The 18,870-nt window shown below is 66.2% G+C and overlaps 2 protein-coding genes across 2 annotated transcripts; one reads left to right on the plus strand and one right to left on the minus strand.

Moving 5' to 3' along the window:
- Positions 1–82: 82 nt before the first annotated feature.
- Positions 83–8,168, minus strand: AP4M1 (adaptor related protein complex 4 subunit mu 1). Its single transcript, XM_066985202.1, is given in 20 exon segments — positions 83–290; positions 292–465; positions 1,493–1,552; positions 1,554–1,598; positions 1,693–1,743; positions 2,054–2,101; positions 3,302–3,393; positions 3,470–3,573; positions 3,842–3,895; positions 3,978–4,043; positions 4,601–4,666; positions 4,755–4,845; positions 5,602–5,642; positions 5,645–5,711; positions 6,104–6,200; positions 6,610–6,673; positions 6,676–6,715; positions 7,449–7,534; positions 7,635–7,699; positions 8,031–8,168. Coding segments are annotated over 19 exon segments (1,374 nt in total). The 5' UTR covers positions 7,693–7,699; positions 8,031–8,168; the 3' UTR covers positions 83–220.
- Positions 8,133–18,562, plus strand: MCM7 (minichromosome maintenance complex component 7). Its single transcript, XM_066985165.1, is given in 17 exon segments — positions 8,133–8,325; positions 8,425–8,501; positions 9,639–9,803; positions 10,606–10,705; positions 10,708–10,726; positions 11,858–12,038; positions 13,083–13,220; positions 13,477–13,626; positions 13,876–13,990; positions 14,076–14,166; positions 14,168–14,205; positions 14,525–14,608; positions 15,108–15,501; positions 16,259–16,342; positions 16,439–16,607; positions 17,260–17,369; positions 17,895–18,562. Coding segments are annotated over 17 exon segments (2,151 nt in total). The 5' UTR covers positions 8,133–8,294; the 3' UTR covers positions 18,100–18,562.
- Positions 18,563–18,870: the final 308 nt, after the last annotated feature.

The raw sequence follows: 18,870 nt of genomic DNA on the forward strand, positions 1-18,870 counted from the left end.
CCCAGTGTCCTCATCCCGATGTCCTCATCCCGATGTCCCCATCCTGATGTCCCCATCCCAATGTCCTGGTCCCAACGCCCCCATCCCGATGTCCCCATCCCGATGTCCTCGTCCCAATGTCCCCATCCCAATGTCCTTGTCCCAGTGTCCCCATCCCGACGTCCCCGTCCCGACGTCCCCGTCCCGCTGTCCCCCTGTCCCCCCGTGTCCCCCCCCCGGCTCAGAGGCGCAGGACGTAGGAGTCGCTGTGGGTCAGGTGCCGCACCCAGCGCTGGGGGGGGCCCGGGGGCCGCGGGGGGGCCGTGCAGGCGCAGGCAGCGCAGCCGCAGCCCCGAGCACGTCAGCGCCGGCACCTCGAAGCTCAGCGCCGCGGGGCCCAGCACCGGCAGCGCCGCCCGGCGCCCCCCGGGACCCCCAGCTGCGGGGGGGGGCACACCATTAAGGGGTTGGGGACATTTGGGGACACTTGGGGACATTTGGGGACACGGGGATATGGAGACATCTGGGGACACGCAGGGACATGGGGACACACAACAACACGGGGGGACGCAGGGACCCCCCAGGACCCCCAGCTGGGGGGTGGGCACACCGTTAAGGGGTTGGGGACACTTGGGGACATTTGGGGACACGGGGATATGGGGACATTTGGGGACACGCAGGGACATGGGGACACACAATGACACGGGGATGCAGGGACACCCCCCCCCCCCCAAGGCCCCCCAGCTGTGGGGGGGGGCACACCGTTAAGGGGTTGGGGACGTTTGGGGACACTTGGGGACATTTAGGGACATAAGGGGATAAGGGGACATATGGGGATGGGGGGCACAGGGACATAGGGGGACACATGGGGATATACGGGGACATAGGGGGGGACACGGGGACCACCCCCTCCCCAGGACCCCCAGCTGCAGGGGGGGGGGGCAGTGTCAGGGGGTTGGGGACGGTTGGGGACATTTGGGGACATTGGGACATGGGGGGACACACAGAGACATGGAGGGATGTTGGGACATTTGGGGACACAGGAACCCCCCCCCGGGACCACCAGTTCGGGGGGGGGGGGGGGCGTCAGGGGGTTGGGAATGTTTGGGGACACTTGGGGACATTTGGGGACACGGGACAGGGGGACACACAGGGACATGGGGACACACAGGGTGACGCTGCCCCCCGTCCCCAACCCCCAGGACCACCCCAAAAAGGGCGTCAAACCCCTCCAACCCCCCCCCCCCAAAAAAAAGTGCCCCAGCCCCATTTACCCCCAGCCCCCCCCCCAGGGGACCTGTCCCCACTTGTCCCCATTTGTCCCCAAACCTCCAGAGCCCCCCAAAACCCCCCAAATCCCCCCAACCCCCCAACCCTCAGCCACCCCCCTTTCCTCCCCCTTCCCCCTCCTTCCCTCCCCCTCCCCTTCCCCCCCCCCATTTTTTCCTCCCCCTCCCCTCCCCTTTGCCCCCCCCCCCATTTTTGTGCCCCCCCCGGGGGTCACCTTGAAGACGGCCCCGAGCTGTGACCCCCCTGGCAGCGGGGGACGTCCCAGCGCAGGCAGCGCCCCCCCCTCCAGCTCCGCCGTCTGCTCGGGGCTGCTCAGCTCCTGCGCCAGGCTGGGGGGGGGGGGGGGGGGTACACAATTTTTTGGGGGGGGGGGGACACAAAAAAATGTCCCCACCCCCATTTTAATGCCCCCCCCGCACCCACCTGCTCGCCCCCTTGGGCACCGGCAGCTGCAGGCGGACGTTGATGGCGTAGCTGGGGGGGGGGGGGGGACGGGGGGGACAGACACGGTCACCCCCCCGCATGTCACCACCCCCATGTCACCTCCCCCCAGGTGTCACCCCCCAATGTGACTCCTCTCAAGTGTCCCCCCCCCCATTGTTCCCCCCATGTCACCTCCCCCCCATATTGTCCCCCCCCCATATTGTCACCCCCCCCCCAGGTATCCCCCCCCCAATGTCACCCCACCTCAAGTGTCACCCCCCTATGTCCCCCCCAGTGCCACCTCCCCATGGTGTCACCCCCCACGTTGTGTCCCCCTCCGGTGTGTCCCCCCCCGTGTCACCCACTTCTTGGGGGGAGGTCGCAGCGCAGCTTCAGGTGGATCCGGAGCCTGCGGGGACACGGGGACACCGTGGGGACATCGTGGGGACATCGCGGGGTTGGGGCCACCCAGTACTGGGGACACTTTGGGGACATCTTGGGGACATCTTGGGGACATTTTGGGGACGGGGTGACCCCAACTGGGGGCTTGGGGATGGGGTCACCCTAATTGGGGACATTTTGGGGACATTGTGAGGACGGGGTCACCTCAACTGGGGACGTTTTGGGGACACCGTGGGGACATTGTGGGAATGGGGTCACCCCGATTGGGGCCATCATGGGGACACGGGGATGGGGTCACCCCAACTGGGGACATCTTGGGGACATTGTGGGGACATGGGGTCACCCCAATTGGGGACATTTTGGGGACACTCTGGGGATGGGGTCACCTCAACTGGGGACATCTTGGGGACATTATGGGGATGGGGTCACCCCAATTGGGGACATCTTGGGGACATTATGGGGACACGAGGTCACCCCAATTGGGGACATCTTGGGGACATTGTGGGGACATGGGGTCACCCTAACTGGGGACATCTTGGGGACACTCTGGGGATGGGGTCACCTCAACTGGGGACATCTTGGGGACATTTTGGGGATGGGGTCACCCCAATTGGGGACATCTTGGGGACATTATGGGGACACGAGGTCACCCCAATTGGGGACATCTTGGGGACATTGTGGGGACATGGGGTCACCCCAATTGGGGACATCTTGGGGACACTCTGGGGATGGGGTCACCCCAACTGGGGACATTTTGGGGACACCGTGGGGACATTGTGGGAATGGGGTCACCCCGATTGGGGCCATCATGGGGACACGGGGATGGGGTCACCCCAACTGGGGACATCTTGGGGACATTGTGGGGACATGGGGTCACCCCAATTGGGGACATCTTGGGGACATTATGGGGACACGAGGTCACCCTAACTGGGGACATCTTGGGGACATTGTGGGGACGGGGTCACCTCAACTGGGGACATTTTGGGGACACCGTGGGGACATTGTGGGAATGGGGTCACCCCGATTGGGGCCATCATGGGGACACGGGGATGGGGTCACCCTAATTGGGGACATCTTGGGGACACTGTGGGGATGGGGTCACCTCAACTGGGGACATTTTGGGGACACGGGGGATGGGGTCACCCTAACTGGGGACATCTTGGGGACATTTGGGGACGTGTCCCCCCGTCCGTCCCCCCCGTGTCACCTCCCCGTCGGCTCCCACTCCACGCTGGCCCCCAGGCGGAAGGGCAGGGGCACAGGGACGTCCTCGGCCAGCTGGTACCGCATGAGGGTCACCTGGGGGGGGGACACGGCTCAGAGGAGGGGTCGCCCCCCCCCGTGTCACCCCCCGCGGTGTCCCCAATGTCCCCACCTCGCCGGGGCCCGGGGTCACCTTCAGGACGCGGCCACGCTCGAACTCCTCCAGGTCCACGGAGCTGTGGAAGGAGCACGAGGCCAGGGGCAGGCGGCCGTAACCTGGGGGGGGGGCACGGGGGGGGTTAGGGGGTGGGGGCACTTGGGGGGCTGGGGGGATTTGGTGGGGGGTTGGGAGGTTGGGGGCATTTAGGGCTGGGGGGAATTGGGAGGCATTTAGGGGTTGGGGGCATTTAGGGGTTGGAGGCATTTAGGGGTTGGGGGCATTTAGGGGTTGGGGGGGACTTGGGGGGCGTTTAGGGGGATGGGGGGGGTTAGGGGGCTGGGGGGAACTTGGGGGGCTGGGGGGGGTCACTTGGGGGGGTCTCACCCCGCTGCTCGTCCGTGCCCAGGCTCAGCTCCTCCGTCAGCCCCAGGCGCAGCTCTGCAGGGGGGGGGGAGCTGCTGTCACCACCCCCCCGGTGTCCCCAAATTGTGGCCGCCCCCCAAAAAAAAGCCCCCCTCACCGCAGGCGCCGGGCAGGAAGCTCTTGAGGCGGATCTCGCCCTGGACGTCCACCTTCAGGGGGTGCCCTGGGTTGGGGACAAGGCGGGGGGTCCCCGAGGGGACACGGGGACACCGGGGGGGCTGGGGACACCGGGGGGCTCGGGGGGCTTGGGGACACTGGGGGGGGGGGGTCCCAGGGGGGCCACCCGAATCCCAAGGGACGTGAAGGGGACATGGGGACACTGGGGGGGGGTCCCAGAGGGACATGGGGACACCGGGGGGGCTCGGGGGAGATTGGGGACATCGGGGGTCCCATGGGTGCCACCAGACCCCTTGGGGACACCAAGGGGGACACCGAGGGTCCCTTTGGGGCCACCCGAATCCCAAGGGACACCGAGGGGACATGGGGACACTTGGGGGGGGTCTCATGGGGGGGGGCACCCAAATCCCAAGGGACGTCAAGGGGACACTGAGGGGACACCGAGGGTCCCGTGGGGGCCACCAGGAGCCTTGGGGACACTTGGGGACACCGGGGACCCCGTGGGGCTATGGGGGGGTGGTGGCTGGGGACACGGGGGTGGCACCGGGGGGGGAGTGTCCCCGTCCCTGTCCCCCCCCCCCTTTGTGTCCCCCCCCCCCCCACTTACGTTGGCGGCGATGACGACCGTCAGCCGCTCTACCACGTCCACGAAGAGCTCGCTGCGCCCCCCTGCGCCACCAAGGGGGGTCACGGGGGGGGGTGACACCCAGGGGACCCCCCCCCAGGGGACAAATTTTTTTTTGGGGGGGGGGGGGGCCGTCCCCTACCTGCTCCCCCCGCGGGGGCAGCACCGGGCGGTTGGGGGCCGTGCTGGGGGCCACGCGGCTCTGCTGCGTCTCGGCGCCGAACTGCGGGGACATTTTGGGGGGGGGGGGGGCACGGGGGGTTGGGGACATTGGGGGGACATCCGGGGGACATCGTGGGGGGGGTTGGGGACACCGTGGGGACATCGTGGGAGGGGTTGGGACACCAAAGTGACACCATGGGGGGTGTTGGTGACACCGTGGGGGTAGGGGACAATGTGGGGGGGGGGGGTTGGGGACACCATGGGGACACTGGGGGGGGTTGGGGGCAAGGTATGGGGGGGGGGGGGGTTGGGGACATGTGGGGGGGGATCGGGGACACCAAAGTGACATCGTGGGGGGGTTGGGGACATTGTGGGGGGGGGGTTGGGGACACCGGGGGGAGGTTGGGGACACTGTGGGGACATCAAGGGGGGGATTGGGGGCAAGGTGGGGGGGGGGTGGGGACACCGGGGGGGGTTGGGGACATCGGGGGGACATCTTAGGGGGGTTGGGGGCAAGGTATGGGGGGGTTGGGGACATTGTGGGGAGGTTGGGGACACTGAAGTGACACCATGGGGGGGGGTTGGGGACACTGGGGGGGGTGGGGACAATGTGAGGGGGGGCTTGGGGACACTATGGTGACATTTTGGGGGGGGCCACGCACCATGGGGGTTTCGGGGACACCGGGGGGACATTGGGGGGTGGGGGGCTGCCATGGGGGGGATTTGGGGTCACTGGGGGGGTTGGGGACATTGGGAGGGGTTGGGGACATTGTGGGGGGGGGGTGTTTGGGGACACGGGGGGGGGTTGGGGTCCCACCAGCCCCACGGAGCCCAGGTCGAGCAGGCTGAAGGGCCGGGGGCCGCGGGCTCGCCCTGCGTCAGGCTGCGCAGCACCTCGGGGGCCGTGCTCTGCACGTAGCCGAAGTCCTGGGGGGGTTTCGGGGGGGGAATTATGGGGTGGGGGCCGGCCCCGGGCCCACCGCACGGGGACACCCCTGGAGATGTCCCCGACCCCATAGAAACGTCCCCGGAGCCATAGAAATGTGCCCAATCCCATAGAAACGTCCCGACCCTATAGAAATGTCCCCGACCCCATAACGATGTCCCAGTCCCATAACCATGTCCCCATCCCACAGCCACGTCCCGACCCCACAGCCATGTCCCCAGCCCCATAATGATGTCCCCACCCCATAACCCAACCCCGACCCCATAGCCCACCACCATCTCGTCCAGCAGCTCGTACACCAGCCCCGTGACCCCATAACCCCATACCCTGACCCCATAACCCCATACCCTGACCCCATAACCCCATAGCCCACCACCATCTCGTCCAGCAGCTCGTACACCAGCCCCAGGTTCAGCCCCAGGCTCCTCTCCGTCAGGGTCCCGCAGTGCTCCCGCAGCAGCGTCACCAGCCTGGGCACAGGGCACGCGTCCCCACGGCCCCGTGTCCCCGTGTCCCCACGTCCCCGCGTCCCCGTGTCCCTGCGTCCCCGTGTCCACGCGTCCCCGTGTCCCCTCTGTCTCCCCCGTCCCCCTGTCCCCCCCATGTCCCCCCCGCCCCGCCTGTCCCCCCCATGTCCCCATGTCCCCCTGTCCCCCCCACATCCCCCCCATGCCCCCCCATGTCCCCCCCGTCCCCCTTGTCCCCCCCCGTCCCCCCCATGTCCCCATGTCCCCCTTGTCCCCCCTGTCCCCACCATGTCCCCCCCCGTCCCCCTGTCCCCCCCATGTCCCCATGTCCCCCCCGTCCCCCTGTCCCCCCCATGTCCCCATGTCCCCATGTCCCCCCCGTCCCCCTGTCCCCCCCCCGTCCCCCCCGTACCGGTTGAGGAACTCCACCAGGGTGAACGGGGACGCCCCGGGCCGGGCGGTGGCCCCCACGTAGAGCCCCCGTGGCGCACGTGCACGAAGTGCCACCCCTCGCGCGCCTGGCGACGGGGACGGGGACACCCGCGGGTCCCCAACGGCCCCCCCGACCCTCAACCCCAAAGGGTGACCCCGAACCCCACAGGGTGCCCCCAAACCCCATAGGGTGCCCCCAAACCCCACAGGGTGCCCCCCAGTATCCCCAGGGTGTCCCCAAACCCCCGTAGGGAGTCCCCAAACCCCTGTAGGGTGTCCCCAGGGTGTCCCCAAACCCCCATAGGGTGCCCCCAAGCCCCTGTAGGGTGGTCCCACTGTCCCCCTAGGGTGTCCCCAATGTCCCCAGGGTGCCCCCAGTCCCCCTATAGGGTGTCCCTAGGGTCCCCAGGGTGCCCCCAAACCCCCATAGGGTGTCCCCAATGTCCCCAGAGTGTCCCCATTTCCCTGTAGGGTGGCCCCAAACCCCCCATAGGGTGGTCCCAATGTCCCCAGGGTACCCCCAGGGTGCCCCCAAACCCCCATAGGGTGTACCCAATGTCCCCAGGGTGTCCCCAACCCCCCTAGGGTGTCCCCAGGGTCCCCCAAAACCCCATAGGGTGTCCGTCCCCCCCCCCCCCAGTGTCTCCCCAGACTCCAGTAGGGTGTTCCCAAACCCCATAGGGTGCCCCCAAACCTCCTTAGGGTGCCCCCAAACCCCCATAAGGTATCCCCAAACCCTGTAGAGTGTCCCCAAACCCCCTTAGGGTGCCCCCAGACCCCATAGGGTGTCCCCAAACCCCCCATGGGTGCCCCCCTCACCATGAAGACGGGGGCCTGGTCCCCCCGCAGGGAGGTGACCCCCCGGTAGAAGGCGTCGGTGACATCCCCGCAGGCGTCCCCCCGGACTATTTGGGGTCGGGGGAGGGGGGGGTTTAGGGTCAAGGAGAATTAATTAAGGAATGGATTAATTAATTAATTAATTAACTAAGGGGGGGGGCAGGATACAGTCCTTGAGCACCAGCGGGTCGCCCTTGGAGGACAGGATGAAGACCTGCGACAGCATCGCCCGGCTGGGGGGGCAATGGGAGGGGTCCGTGAGGGTCCCCTCCCCAAAAAAACCCCTAATACCCCCCCCCCAAAAAAACCCTAATGCCCCCCCCCACCCCATAAACCCCCCTTTTTCCCCCCATTTTGCCCCCCAGACCCCATAAAACCCCCTTTATCCCCCATTTCTCCCGCCCCTTCCCCCTCCCCAGCCCTTTGTGCCCCCCTCCGGCCCCTTTGAGCCCTCCCCGACCCCGGCCCCCCCCCCCAAAAATCCCCCCCAAATTTTGCCCCCCCCCATGTCCCCAGGCCGCGCGGCCCCTTTAAGAGGGGGCGGGGCCAAGGCGCCCCCGAAACCTGCGCCCCGCCGGGGAGGGGGAGGAGGAGGAGGAGGAGGAGGATTGCGGTCACGTGACGGCGCGGCCGGAAAGGCGGGGCGCGGGCCGGGCGCGCGATTGGCTGCGCGACGGTCACGTGGGGCGGGATTTTCGCGCCACTTTCCGAGCCGGGTCCGGGGTAGGGGGTTCGGGTTGACCCCTGCGGGCCCCCGTAGCCGAACCGGAAGCGGGACCCGAACCCGGTACCAGAACCCGGAAGAGAACCCGGAAGCGAGGCACCAGCATGGCGCCGAGGGACTACGAGGCCGAGAAGGGTGCGGGGGGGGCCTCGGGGACAGGGAGGGGGGGGGACACCGGGGGGTGGGGGGGGGGCACCGAGTGACCCCCCCCCGGTCCTGGTGTGTCCCCCCCAGAGAAGGCGAAGCGCTTCCTGCAGGATTTCTACCGGGAGGGGGATGGCGGCAAGGAGTTCCCGTACCGCGAGCAGCTGGTGAGGGGCGCGACCCCCCGGGACCCCCGGGACCCACGATCCCCCCCAGGGATCTGGGACCCCCTCCCTGGTTTCCCCCTCGGGAGCTTCCCCCACCCCCGGGACCCACCCCCCCCAAGGGATCTGTGACCCTCCCCCGGTTCCCCCCTCCTGCTCCGGGACACCCCCCCCCCCCCCCCCGGTTCCCCTCTCCCGTTTCTTCCCCCCGGGACCCTCTTGGCCCCCCCCCCCCCCCCCCCACACCTTATCCCTGCCCTTTGTGCCTCCCCCTTTTATTCCCCTCCCTTTATTCCCCCCGTCACCCCATATCCCTCCCTCTACCCCTCCCATTCTCCCCCCACCAATTTTTGGGACCCCCTATTCCTCCCCCACCAATGTTTTGCCCCCCCCATTCTTTCCCTTTCTCTTTGCCCCCCTTTGTGTCCCTTCCCCCCCACCTCTTATCCTGCCCCCCCTGATTTTTGGGGACTCCCCCTTATCCTTGTCCCCCTACTCCTTATACCCCCCTTAATGCCCCCCCACCCCTTGTGCCCCCCCTTTCCCCTTACCCCCCTCTTTTGCCCCCACCCCATATTCTCCCCCTTTGTGCCCCCCTTATGCCCCTCACCCCCCTCTTTTGCCCCCCCTTTGTGCCCCCCTCCTTTGCCCCTCCCCTTTTGCCCCCCCTTATCCCCCTTCACCCCCCTCGTGCCCCCCTTATCCCCTCCCTTTATGCCCCCCACTTTTGTGCCCCCCGCCCCTTACCCCCCTCTTTTGCCCCTCCCTCACCCCATATCCCCCCTTGTGCCCCCCCTTGTCCCCCCTCACCCCCCCTTGTGCCCCCCTTCGTGCCCCCCTCACCCTTTATCCCACCCTTACACCCCCCCACCCCTTTACACCCCCTCCTTTCCTCCTCCCCCTTCCCCACCTCCCTGTTCCCCCTTGTGTCCCCCCGTTATCCCCCTCACCCCCCCTCGTGCCCCCCCCCACCTTTTACCCCCCCTTTACACCCCCCACCCCTTTACACCCCCCCACCCCCCTCCCTCACCCCCCCCCCCCATTCCCCCCCTCAACCCCCTCCCTCCCCCTGCCCACCCCCTCCACCTCCCTGCCCCCCCCCTCATGCCCCCCCCCCCCGTTTTTTTGCCCCCCCTCCAGGCGGCGCTGGCGCAGCGGCAGCAGCGGGTGCTGCGGGTGGCGCTGGACGAGGTGGCCGAGGAGGAGCCGGCGCTGGCCGAAGCCGCCTGCGACAACGCCGTCCGCTACCGGCGCCTCTTCGCCGACGCCGTGCATGAGCTGCTGCCCCTCTACCGGCATGGGCAGGTGGGGCTGACCCCCCCCGAACCCAATCGGACCCCCAGACCCAAATCAGGCCACCCCAGGTCCTATTCCCCGTCCTCAGACCCTATTTCCCCCTATCTCACCCCATTTTCCCTCCTCTATTTCACCACACGCCCCCCACAAGCTTTTGCCACTATTACTACCATCAGGTGGGGGTCAGACCCCAATCGGGCCCCCAGATCCTATTCCCCATTCTCAGACCCTATTTCCCCCTATTTCACCCCATTTCCCCTCCGCTCTTTCACCACGCACCCCCCAATTTGCCCCACGAGCTGCTGCCCCTCTACCGGCACGGGCAGGTGGGTCTGACCCCAGATCCAAATCAGACCCCCCCCCAGATCCGAATTGGCCCCCCGGACCCTATTTCCCATTCTCAGACCCTATTTCCCTCTATTTCACCCAATTTTTCCTCCCCTATTTCACCCCTCCCCCTCCGCCCAAACTCTTGCTATTCTATTGGCACCACCAGGTAGGGGTCAGACCCCAAATCAGACCCCCCCCCGAACCCAATTGGACCCCCCCCGACCCAAATCAGACTCCCCCAGATCCTATTTCCTATTCTCAGACCCTATTTCCCCCTATTTCACCCCATTTCCCCTTCAATATTTCACCACATGCCCCCCATTTTCCCCCACGAGGTGCTGGTACCAAACCAGCCCCCAACCCCAAATCAGGCCCCCCAGCCCCCAGTCAGGCCCCCCCAACCCCAAATTGCCCCCCGGATCCTATTCCCCCTCCTCTGACCCAATCTCCCCCTTTTTCACCCCATTTCCCCCCCCCCCAGGTGCCCCCCAAGGACGCGCTGGACGTTTACATCGAGCACCGGCTGCTGCTGGAGCAGCGGGGGCGCGAGGGGGGCGCCCGCAGCCCCCACAACAGCTACCCCCCGAGCTGCTGCGCCGCTTGTGAGTCACTGGGGGGGGGGGGGGGGGGGGGCAGGGGGCACAAAACAAAAAGGGGGTGGGGGGGGCTTCGCTGCGACCCCCGCCTGCCTGCAGAGCCCCACAAGAGGCCCCCCAGTTCCCCCTTCACCCCCAATTCCTTGTCCGCTCCCCCCATTTTCATCCCTGTGTGCCCCCCAAATTCCCCCCAGTTCCCTGTGCCGCCCCCATTTTCATCCCCGTGTGCCCCCCAATTCCCTCTGCCCCCCAAGTCCTTGCATTCCCCCCATTCCCATCCCCACGTGCCCCCCAATTTCCTGTAGCCCCCCAATTTCCATCACCATGTGCCCCCCAAGTCCCTGTCGCCCCCCAAGTCCCTTTCACCGCCCCATTTTCATCGCCATGTACCCCCCAAGTCCCTGTTTCCCTCATTCTCATCCCCACGTGCCCCCCAATTTCCTGTAGCCCCCCCAGTTCCTTGTTTTCCCCCATTTTCATCCCCATGTGCCCCCCAAGTCCCTATTTCCCCCATTCCCATCCCCACATGCCCCCCAATTCCCTGTCGCCCCCCATTTTCATCCCCATGTGCCCCCCAAGTCCCTGTTTCCCCCCATTTCCATCCCCGTGTGCCCCCCAATTCCCTGTCGCCCCCCCATTTGCATCCCCATGTACCCCCCAAGTGCCTGTTTCCCCCATTCCCATCCTCACATGCCCCCCAATTTCCTGTAGCCCCCCAATTCCTTGTTTTCCCCCATTTTAATCCCCACGTGCCCCCCCAGTCCGTTTCCCCCATTTCCATCCCCGTGTGCCCCCCGAGTCCCTATTTCCCCCACTTTTATCCCTGTAGCTCTCCCAATTCCCGTCTCCCCGTTTTAATCCCCGTGTGACCCCAATTCCCCATCTCCACCCATTCCCATCCCCTTATGCCCCCCAATTCCCCGTACCCCGCCCCCCAATTCCCATCCCCATGTGCCCCCCAAGTCCCTGTTGCCCCCCATTTCCATTCCTGTGTGCCCCCCAATTCCCGTCTCCCCCATTTTAATCCCCGTGTGACCCCAATTCCCCATCTCCACCCATTCCCATCCCCACATGCCCCCCAAGTCCCCGTGACCCTGCCGGGCCCCCCGACCCCGTTGCGCCCCCCCTTGCCCCCAGCGAGCTCTACTTCACCGCCCCGTCGGCCGCCAAAGCCCGCGTCATCCGCGACGTCCGCGCCGACTGCATCGGGAAGCTGGTGACCGTGCGCGGCATCGTCACCCGCGTCACCGAGGTCAAGCCCATGATGGTGGTGGCCACCTACAGCTGCGACCAGTGCGGCGCCGAGACCTACCAGCCCGTACGGGGGGGGGGGGCGCCAGGGGAAGGGGGGTGGGGGGGGTGCCGAGGGGTGTTTGGGGGGGTTTGGGTTGGGTTGGAGTTGAGTTGAGCGGGGTTTGGGTTGGGTAGGAGGGGGCTTGGGGTTGAGTAGGGGGCTTGGGCTTGGGGTTGAGTAGGGGGCTTGGGCTTGGGGTTGAGTAGGGGGCTTGGGCTTGGGGTTGAGTGGGGGGCTTGGGCTTGGGGTTGAGTGGGGGGCTTGGGCTTGGGGTTGAGTGGGGGCTTGGGCTTGGGGTTGAGTGGGGGGGCTTGGGCTTGGGGTTGAGTGGGGGCTTGGGCTTGGGGTTGAGTGGGGGGGCTTGGGGTTGAGTGGGGGGGCTTGGGGTTGAGTGGGGGCTTGGGGTTGAGTGGGGGGCTTGGGGTTGAGTGGGGGGGCTTGGGGTTGAGTGGGGGCTTGGGGTTGAGTGGGGCGTTGGGTTGAGTGGAGGGGGTTGGGGTTGAGTAGGGGGGCTTAGGGTTGGGGGGCATTGGGTTGAGTAGAGGGGGTTGGGGGGGCATTGGGGTTGAGTGGGGGGGCATTGGGTGAGGGGGGGCGTTGGGTTGAGTAGAGGGGGTTTGGGGGTGGGGTTGAGTAGAGAGGGGGTTTTGGGTTGAGTAGGGGGCATTGGGTTGAGTAGAGGGGGTTGAGTTGAGTGGGTGGGGCGTTGGGTTGAGTAGAGGGGGTTGGGGTTGGGGGAGGCGTTGGGGTGGGGGGGACGTGGGGTTGAGTGGGGGGGTTGGGTTGAGTAGAGCAAGGTTTGTGTTGAGTGGGGAGGCGTTGGGTTGAGTTGAGGCGTTGGGGTTGGGGGGGCATGGGGTTGAGCGGGGGGGGGGTTGGGTTGAGTGGGGGCGTTGGAGTTGACTTTAGGGGGGCTTTGGGTTAAGTAGGGGGGGGTTGGGGTTGGGTTGGATGGGGAGGAACCTTTGGAGCTCCCAAACCCACGGGCCCGGCCACCTTCCACCGGACGCAGTTGCCCCCACCCCCCAGCCGGTGTCTAACCTGCGCCCCCCACCCCCGTCCCCCCAGGTGCAGGCCCCCACCTTCACGCCGCTGCTGCTGTGCCCCAGCAACGAGTGCCGCACCGACCGCGCCGGCGGCCGCCTCTGCCTGCAGAGCCGCGGCTCCAAGTTCCTCAAGTTCCAGGAGATGAAGCTGCAGGAGCACGTGGGTGTGGGGGGGGTGTTGGGGGGGGGGCGCCCCAGAAGGTCCCATCTCCTGTCACCTGGCCTGGGGCCACGGCGTCTCCTGGTGTCCCCCATCCGTCATCCTCCTCTGAGGGCGCTGGTGGCGACGTTCGTCGTCTCTGGTCTGCTGTGGGGGCATCGGTGGCCCTGGGGGGAGGTTTTGGGGGCTCCGTGCGGGGTGGGGTGACCGGACCGCGTTGGGGACACCGATGTCCCCCCCCCCACCCCCCCCGCAGACCGACCAGGTGCCCGTGGGCCACCTCCCCCGCTCCATCAGCGTGGCCGTGCAAGGGGAGAACACGCGGCTGGCGCAGCCCGGGGACCACGTGGCCGTCACCGGCGTCTTCCTCCCGCTCCTCAGGACCGGCTTCCGCCAGCTCACGCAGGTCAGTGTTCCTGATGTGTCCCCAGCGCGTCCCCAACGTGTCCCCAACATGTCCCCAACGTGTCCCCAACACATCAGGAACTTCCTTGATGAGTCAAGGATGTCCCGAACGTGCTACTTGCATCCCCAACGTCTCCCTAACGCGTTGAGATCGTCCCCAACAAGTCGCGGGTGTCCTAAACACGTCCCCAACACACTGGGAATGTCCCGAACATACCATGGGTGTCCCCAACACGCCCTGTCCCCGCAGGGTCTCCTCTCCGAGACCTACCTGGAAGCCCACCACATCGTGAAGATGACCAAGAGCGAGGAGGACGTGTCGGGGGCCGATGAGCTGACGGAGGAGGAGCTGCGGCAAATCACGGGTGAGGTCCTGGGGGAGGTGGGGGCGCGGGGACATGTCGTGGGGCCCCGCAACCACCCCACGGCGTCGCCGTGTCCTCCCCGTAGAGGAGGACTTCTATGACAAGCTGGCAGCCTCCATCGCCCCTGAGATCTACGGGCACGAGGACGTGAAGAAGGCGCTGCTGCTGCAGCTGGTGGGGCGTGGAGCGCAGCCCCCACGGCATGAGGATACGGGGTGAGGGCGCGGGGCCGCCTTGGCCTCACGTTGGGATTTGGCGGGGGGGGCATCCCATGGCCGTGTGGGAAGCTTTGGGGGTGCAGAAGAGTCCACAGGGGTCCCCATTTCCGTGGGTTGAGATTTGGGGATCCAGAGCAGTCCCTAGGGGTCCCCATGTCCATATAGGAAGGTTTGGGGGTGCAGAAGGTTCCGTGGTGTCCCCACATCCGTGCATTGCGCTTTGGGGTACAGAGGGTCCCCGTCCCCATGGGGGCGGGAGCAGGACCCCGCAGGCGCCCCCCAGCCCCACTCTGAGATGTTGGGGACGCCCCCCCAGGTAACATCAACATCTGCCTGATGGGAGACCCCGGCGTGGCCAAGTCCCAGCTGCTCTCCTACATCGACCGCCTGGCGCCGCGCAGTGAGTGCCACGCACCGTTGGGTTGGGGAGGGTTGGATAGGGTTGAGTAGAGTAGAGTAGTTGATTGGGGAGGGTTGAGTACAGTTGAGTAGGGCTGGGGAGGGTTGAGTACAGTTGAGTAGGGCTGGGGAGGGTTGAGTAGGGTTGAGTAGCATTGGGTAGGGCTGGGTTGAGTAGGGTTGGGTTGAGTAGCGTTGGGTAGGGTTGGGTTGAGTAGTGTTGAGTAGCATTGGGTAGGGCTGGGTTGAGTAGGGTTGGGTTGAGTAGCGTTGGGTAGGGTTGGGTTGAGTAGCGGTGGGTTGGGTGGGGCGGGACCTTTGAATCTTCTCCCAGCCCCCTCGGGTGCCCCCAGTGCAGAACCTGGAGGTTCCCCATGCCCTATAGCGGCCTCCCATCCCCTTAAAGAGCTGGGATGACCTGGGGACACCCCAAAACCCCACCCGCGAGCCCTGTTCACCCTCCCCAACCTCACCACCTCACACATGCGTCCATCCCCAAGGCCAGTACACCACGGGCCGGGGCTCGTCGGGCGCGGGGCTGACGGCGGCGGTGCTGCGGGACCCGGTGACGGGCGAGCTGGCGTTGGAGGGCGGCGCCTTGGTGTTGGCCGACCAGGGCATCTGCTGCATCGACGAGTTCGACAAGATGTCAGAGGCCGACCGCACGGCCATCCACGAGGTGCTGGAGCAGCAGAGCGTCTCCATCGCCAAGGCCGGCGTTTTGGCCACCCTCAACGCCCGCTGCGCCGTGCTGGCGGCCGCCAACCCCGCCTATGGGCGCTACGACGCCCGACGCAGCCTGGAGCACAACCTGCGCCTGCCGGCCGCGCTGCTCTCCCGCTTCGACCTCCTCTGGCTGCTGCCCGACCGCCCCGACCGCGACCACGACCTGCGGTGAGGGGGGGTGCGGGGACAGAGGTGGGGACGTGGGGATGAGGGGGACCATGATGAGGACGATGGGGACCATAATGGGGATGATGGTGGGGACAGAGGTGGGGACATTTGGATGACTGGGACCATAATGGGGTTGGATTTGGGGACATTTGGATGACTGGGACCATAAGGGGGATGGATTTGGGACGTGGGGTGACAAGGACCATAATGGGGATGGATTTGGGGACATTTGGATGACTGGGACCATAAGGGGGATGGATTTGGGGACATTTGGATGACTGGGACCATAAGGGGGATGGATTTGGGGACATTTGGATGACTGGGACCATAATGGGGTGGATTTGGGGACAGGGGGGTGACAGGGACCATAATGGGGATGGATTTGGGGATGTGGGAGTGACGGGGACCATAATGGGGATGAATTTGGGGACATTTGGATGACTGGGACCATAATGGGTTGGATTTGGGGACGTGGGGGTGACGGGGACCATAAGGGGGATGGATTTGGGGACATTGGGATGACTGGGACCATAATGGAGTGGATTTGGGGACGTGGGGGTGACGGGGACCATAAGGGGGATGGATTTGGGGATGTGGGGTGACAAGGACCATAATGGGGATGGATTTGGGGACATTGGGATGACTGGGACCATAATGGGGTGGATTTGGGGACGTGGGGGTGACGGGGACCATAATGGGGATGGATTTGGGGATGGATTTGGGGATCCTAATGGTGACGGATCCCACCCAACCCCAGCCTGGCCCAGCACATCACCTACGTGCACCAGCACAGCCGCCAGCCGCCCTGCTCCTTCCAGCAGCTGGACATGAAGCTGATGAGGTTGGTGCCACCCCCCCCGTCCCCTCCGGCGTCCCCTCCGGCGTCCCCCCCGTCCCCTCCGGTGTCCCCGCCCGCCCCCACCGTGCCCGTCCCCAGGCGCTACATCGCCACGTGCAAGCGGAAGCAGCCGGTGGTGCCCGAGGCGTTGGCCGACTACATCACGGCCGCCTACGTGGAGATGCGCAAGGAGGCCTGGGCCAGCAAGGACAGCACCTACACCTCGGCCCGCACCCTGCTGGGCATCCTGCGGCTCGCCACCGCCCTGGTGGGTGGCGGGGGGTCGTGGGGAGGGGGCGGGGGGTCATGGGGAGAAAGGGCGGGAGAAGATTTGAGGCCGGAGGAGAACGGGGAGGAGGCTTGGGGTTATGGGGAGAAGGCTTGGGGTCACGGGGAGAATGGGCGGGAGAAGACTTGAGGTTGGGGAGGAGGCTTGGGGTCATGGGGATAATGGGGAGAAGGCTTGGGGTCAAGGGGAGAAGGGGGGAGGAGAAGGCTTGGGGTCAAGGGGAGAAGGGGGGAGGAGAAGGCTTGGGGTCAAGGGGGGGGGAGGCTTGGGGTCAAGGGGAGAAGGGGGGAGGAGAAGGCTTGGGGTCAAGGTCAGAAGGAGACTTTAGGTCAAGGGCAAAACGGGCAGAAGAAGGTGGAAGAGGGTAGGAGAAGACTTGGGGTCATGGAGGAGGAGGGCAGAAGGTGGAACAAGGCAGGAGCGGGCAGGAGAAGTCGTGGCCATGAGGAGGGGGGGCAGGAGAAGGTGGAGGGGGGGCAGGAGAAGACTGGAGTCATGGAAGGGGGCAGGAGGAGGTGGAACAGGGCAGGACCCAGTAGGAGGTTGGATCTGGGGTGGTCAAGGTGGGTGGTGGGGTGGAGGTGGTGGTGACACCCCCCCCCCCCCCCCCCCCCCCGCTGCGTCCCCCCAGGCCCGGCTGCGGCTGGTGGACGTGGTGGAGAAGGAGGACATCAACGAGGCCATGAGGCTGATGGAGATGTCCAAGGACTCGCTGCAGGGGGACAAGGGACAGCAGGACCGGTGAGCGGGGACACGGGGAGGGCTTGGGGATGTCTTGGGGGGGGGGGGGTTGGGGATATGGTTGGGGGTGTCCCTGTCCTCATGGCCCCCGAGGGGACAGGGAGGAGGTGACAGTGTCAGGGTCAGCCCAACCCAACGTGGCCCCAGGGTGGGTGGGGAGGTGACACCATTGGGGTGGCCCCATCCCCAGGGAGGGGTGTCCCCAAGATGGCTGGGGAGGTGCCACCACGCTCAGGATGTCCTCAATGTGATTAGAGAGGTCCCATGACCCTCAGGAAGTCCCCAAGATGGTTTTAGGGAGGTGCCACCACCATTGGGATGTCCCCAGGATGTCTTTGGGAAGCTGCCACCACCTTTAGGATGTCCCCAAGATGGTTGGGGAGGTGCCACCACCCTCTGGATGTCCCCAAGATGGTTTTAGGGAGATGCCACCACCCTCAACCCATCCCAAGATACTTGGGGCGGTGCCACCCCCCTGGGGGTGTCCCGTAACCCCTGTTGGTGACCCCCCTGTCCCCTCCCCAGCCCCCCCCGCCCGTCGGACGCCATCTTCGCGGCGCTGCGGGAGCTGGCGGGGCCGGGGGGGCGCAGCCTGCGCCTGGCCGAGGCCTTGCCCCGGTGCTTGGCCAAGGGCTTCACCCCAGGGCAGGTCCAGGAGGCGCTGGACGAGTACGAGGAGCTCAACGTGCTGCAGGTCAACGCCGCCCGCACCCGCATCACCTTCGTCTGAGTGGGGGGGGGGAGGACCTGGGGGCTTGGGGGGGGGCTGGGGACGGAGCGGGAGGGTTTGAGGGGTCTTCAGGGGGCGACGGGGAGGGGCCATGGGAGCTCCTGGGGGAGTGGGGACATCACAACGGCGTCTTCTTGGGGTCGGAGGAGGTCCCATGGGATCGCTGGGGGGTTTGGGGGCGATTGGGGATGTCCTGTGGTGTCTTCATGGGGTCATAAGATGTCCCATGGCATTTTTTTGGGGGTCATGAGATGTCCCATGGCATCTTCATGGGGTCATTGGAGATCCCATGGCGTCTTTTTGGGGTCATGAGATGTCCCAGGAGATCTTCTTGGGGTCATGGGAGGTCCCATGGGGTCACCAGGGGCTGTGGGGGCAATTGGGGACCCCCCCGCCCCCTTCCCCTTTGCCTCCAGTTTCTTGTTCCCTGTTTTTTAACCAATAAACTGCTTTTTTAGGGCTGGTTTTGGCACGGGGTGCTGCTTCCTCCTTCCTGTGCCCCCCCCCCCCCCCCCCCCCCCCCAACCTTGGATGTTCCCTCCATTGGGTACCCCCCCCTTGGTATTTCCCCCATTGAGTGCCCCCCCAGTGGGTGCCCCCCCCCCATTTTATGTTCCCTCATTGGGTGCCCACTGTTTGGTATCCCCCCTCATTGGGTGCTCTCCCATTGGGTGCCCCCCCCTTCGATGTTCCCTGTTGGGTGTCCCCCCCTTGGTATTTCCCCCATTGCGTGTCCCCCTATTTTATGTTCCCCCACTGGGTGCCCACCCT

Source organism: Anser cygnoides, chromosome 31 (genome assembly GCF_040182565.1).
Source record: "Anser cygnoides isolate HZ-2024a breed goose chromosome 31, Taihu_goose_T2T_genome, whole genome shotgun sequence".
Taxonomy (NCBI): domain Eukaryota; kingdom Metazoa; phylum Chordata; class Aves; order Anseriformes; family Anatidae; genus Anser; species Anser cygnoides.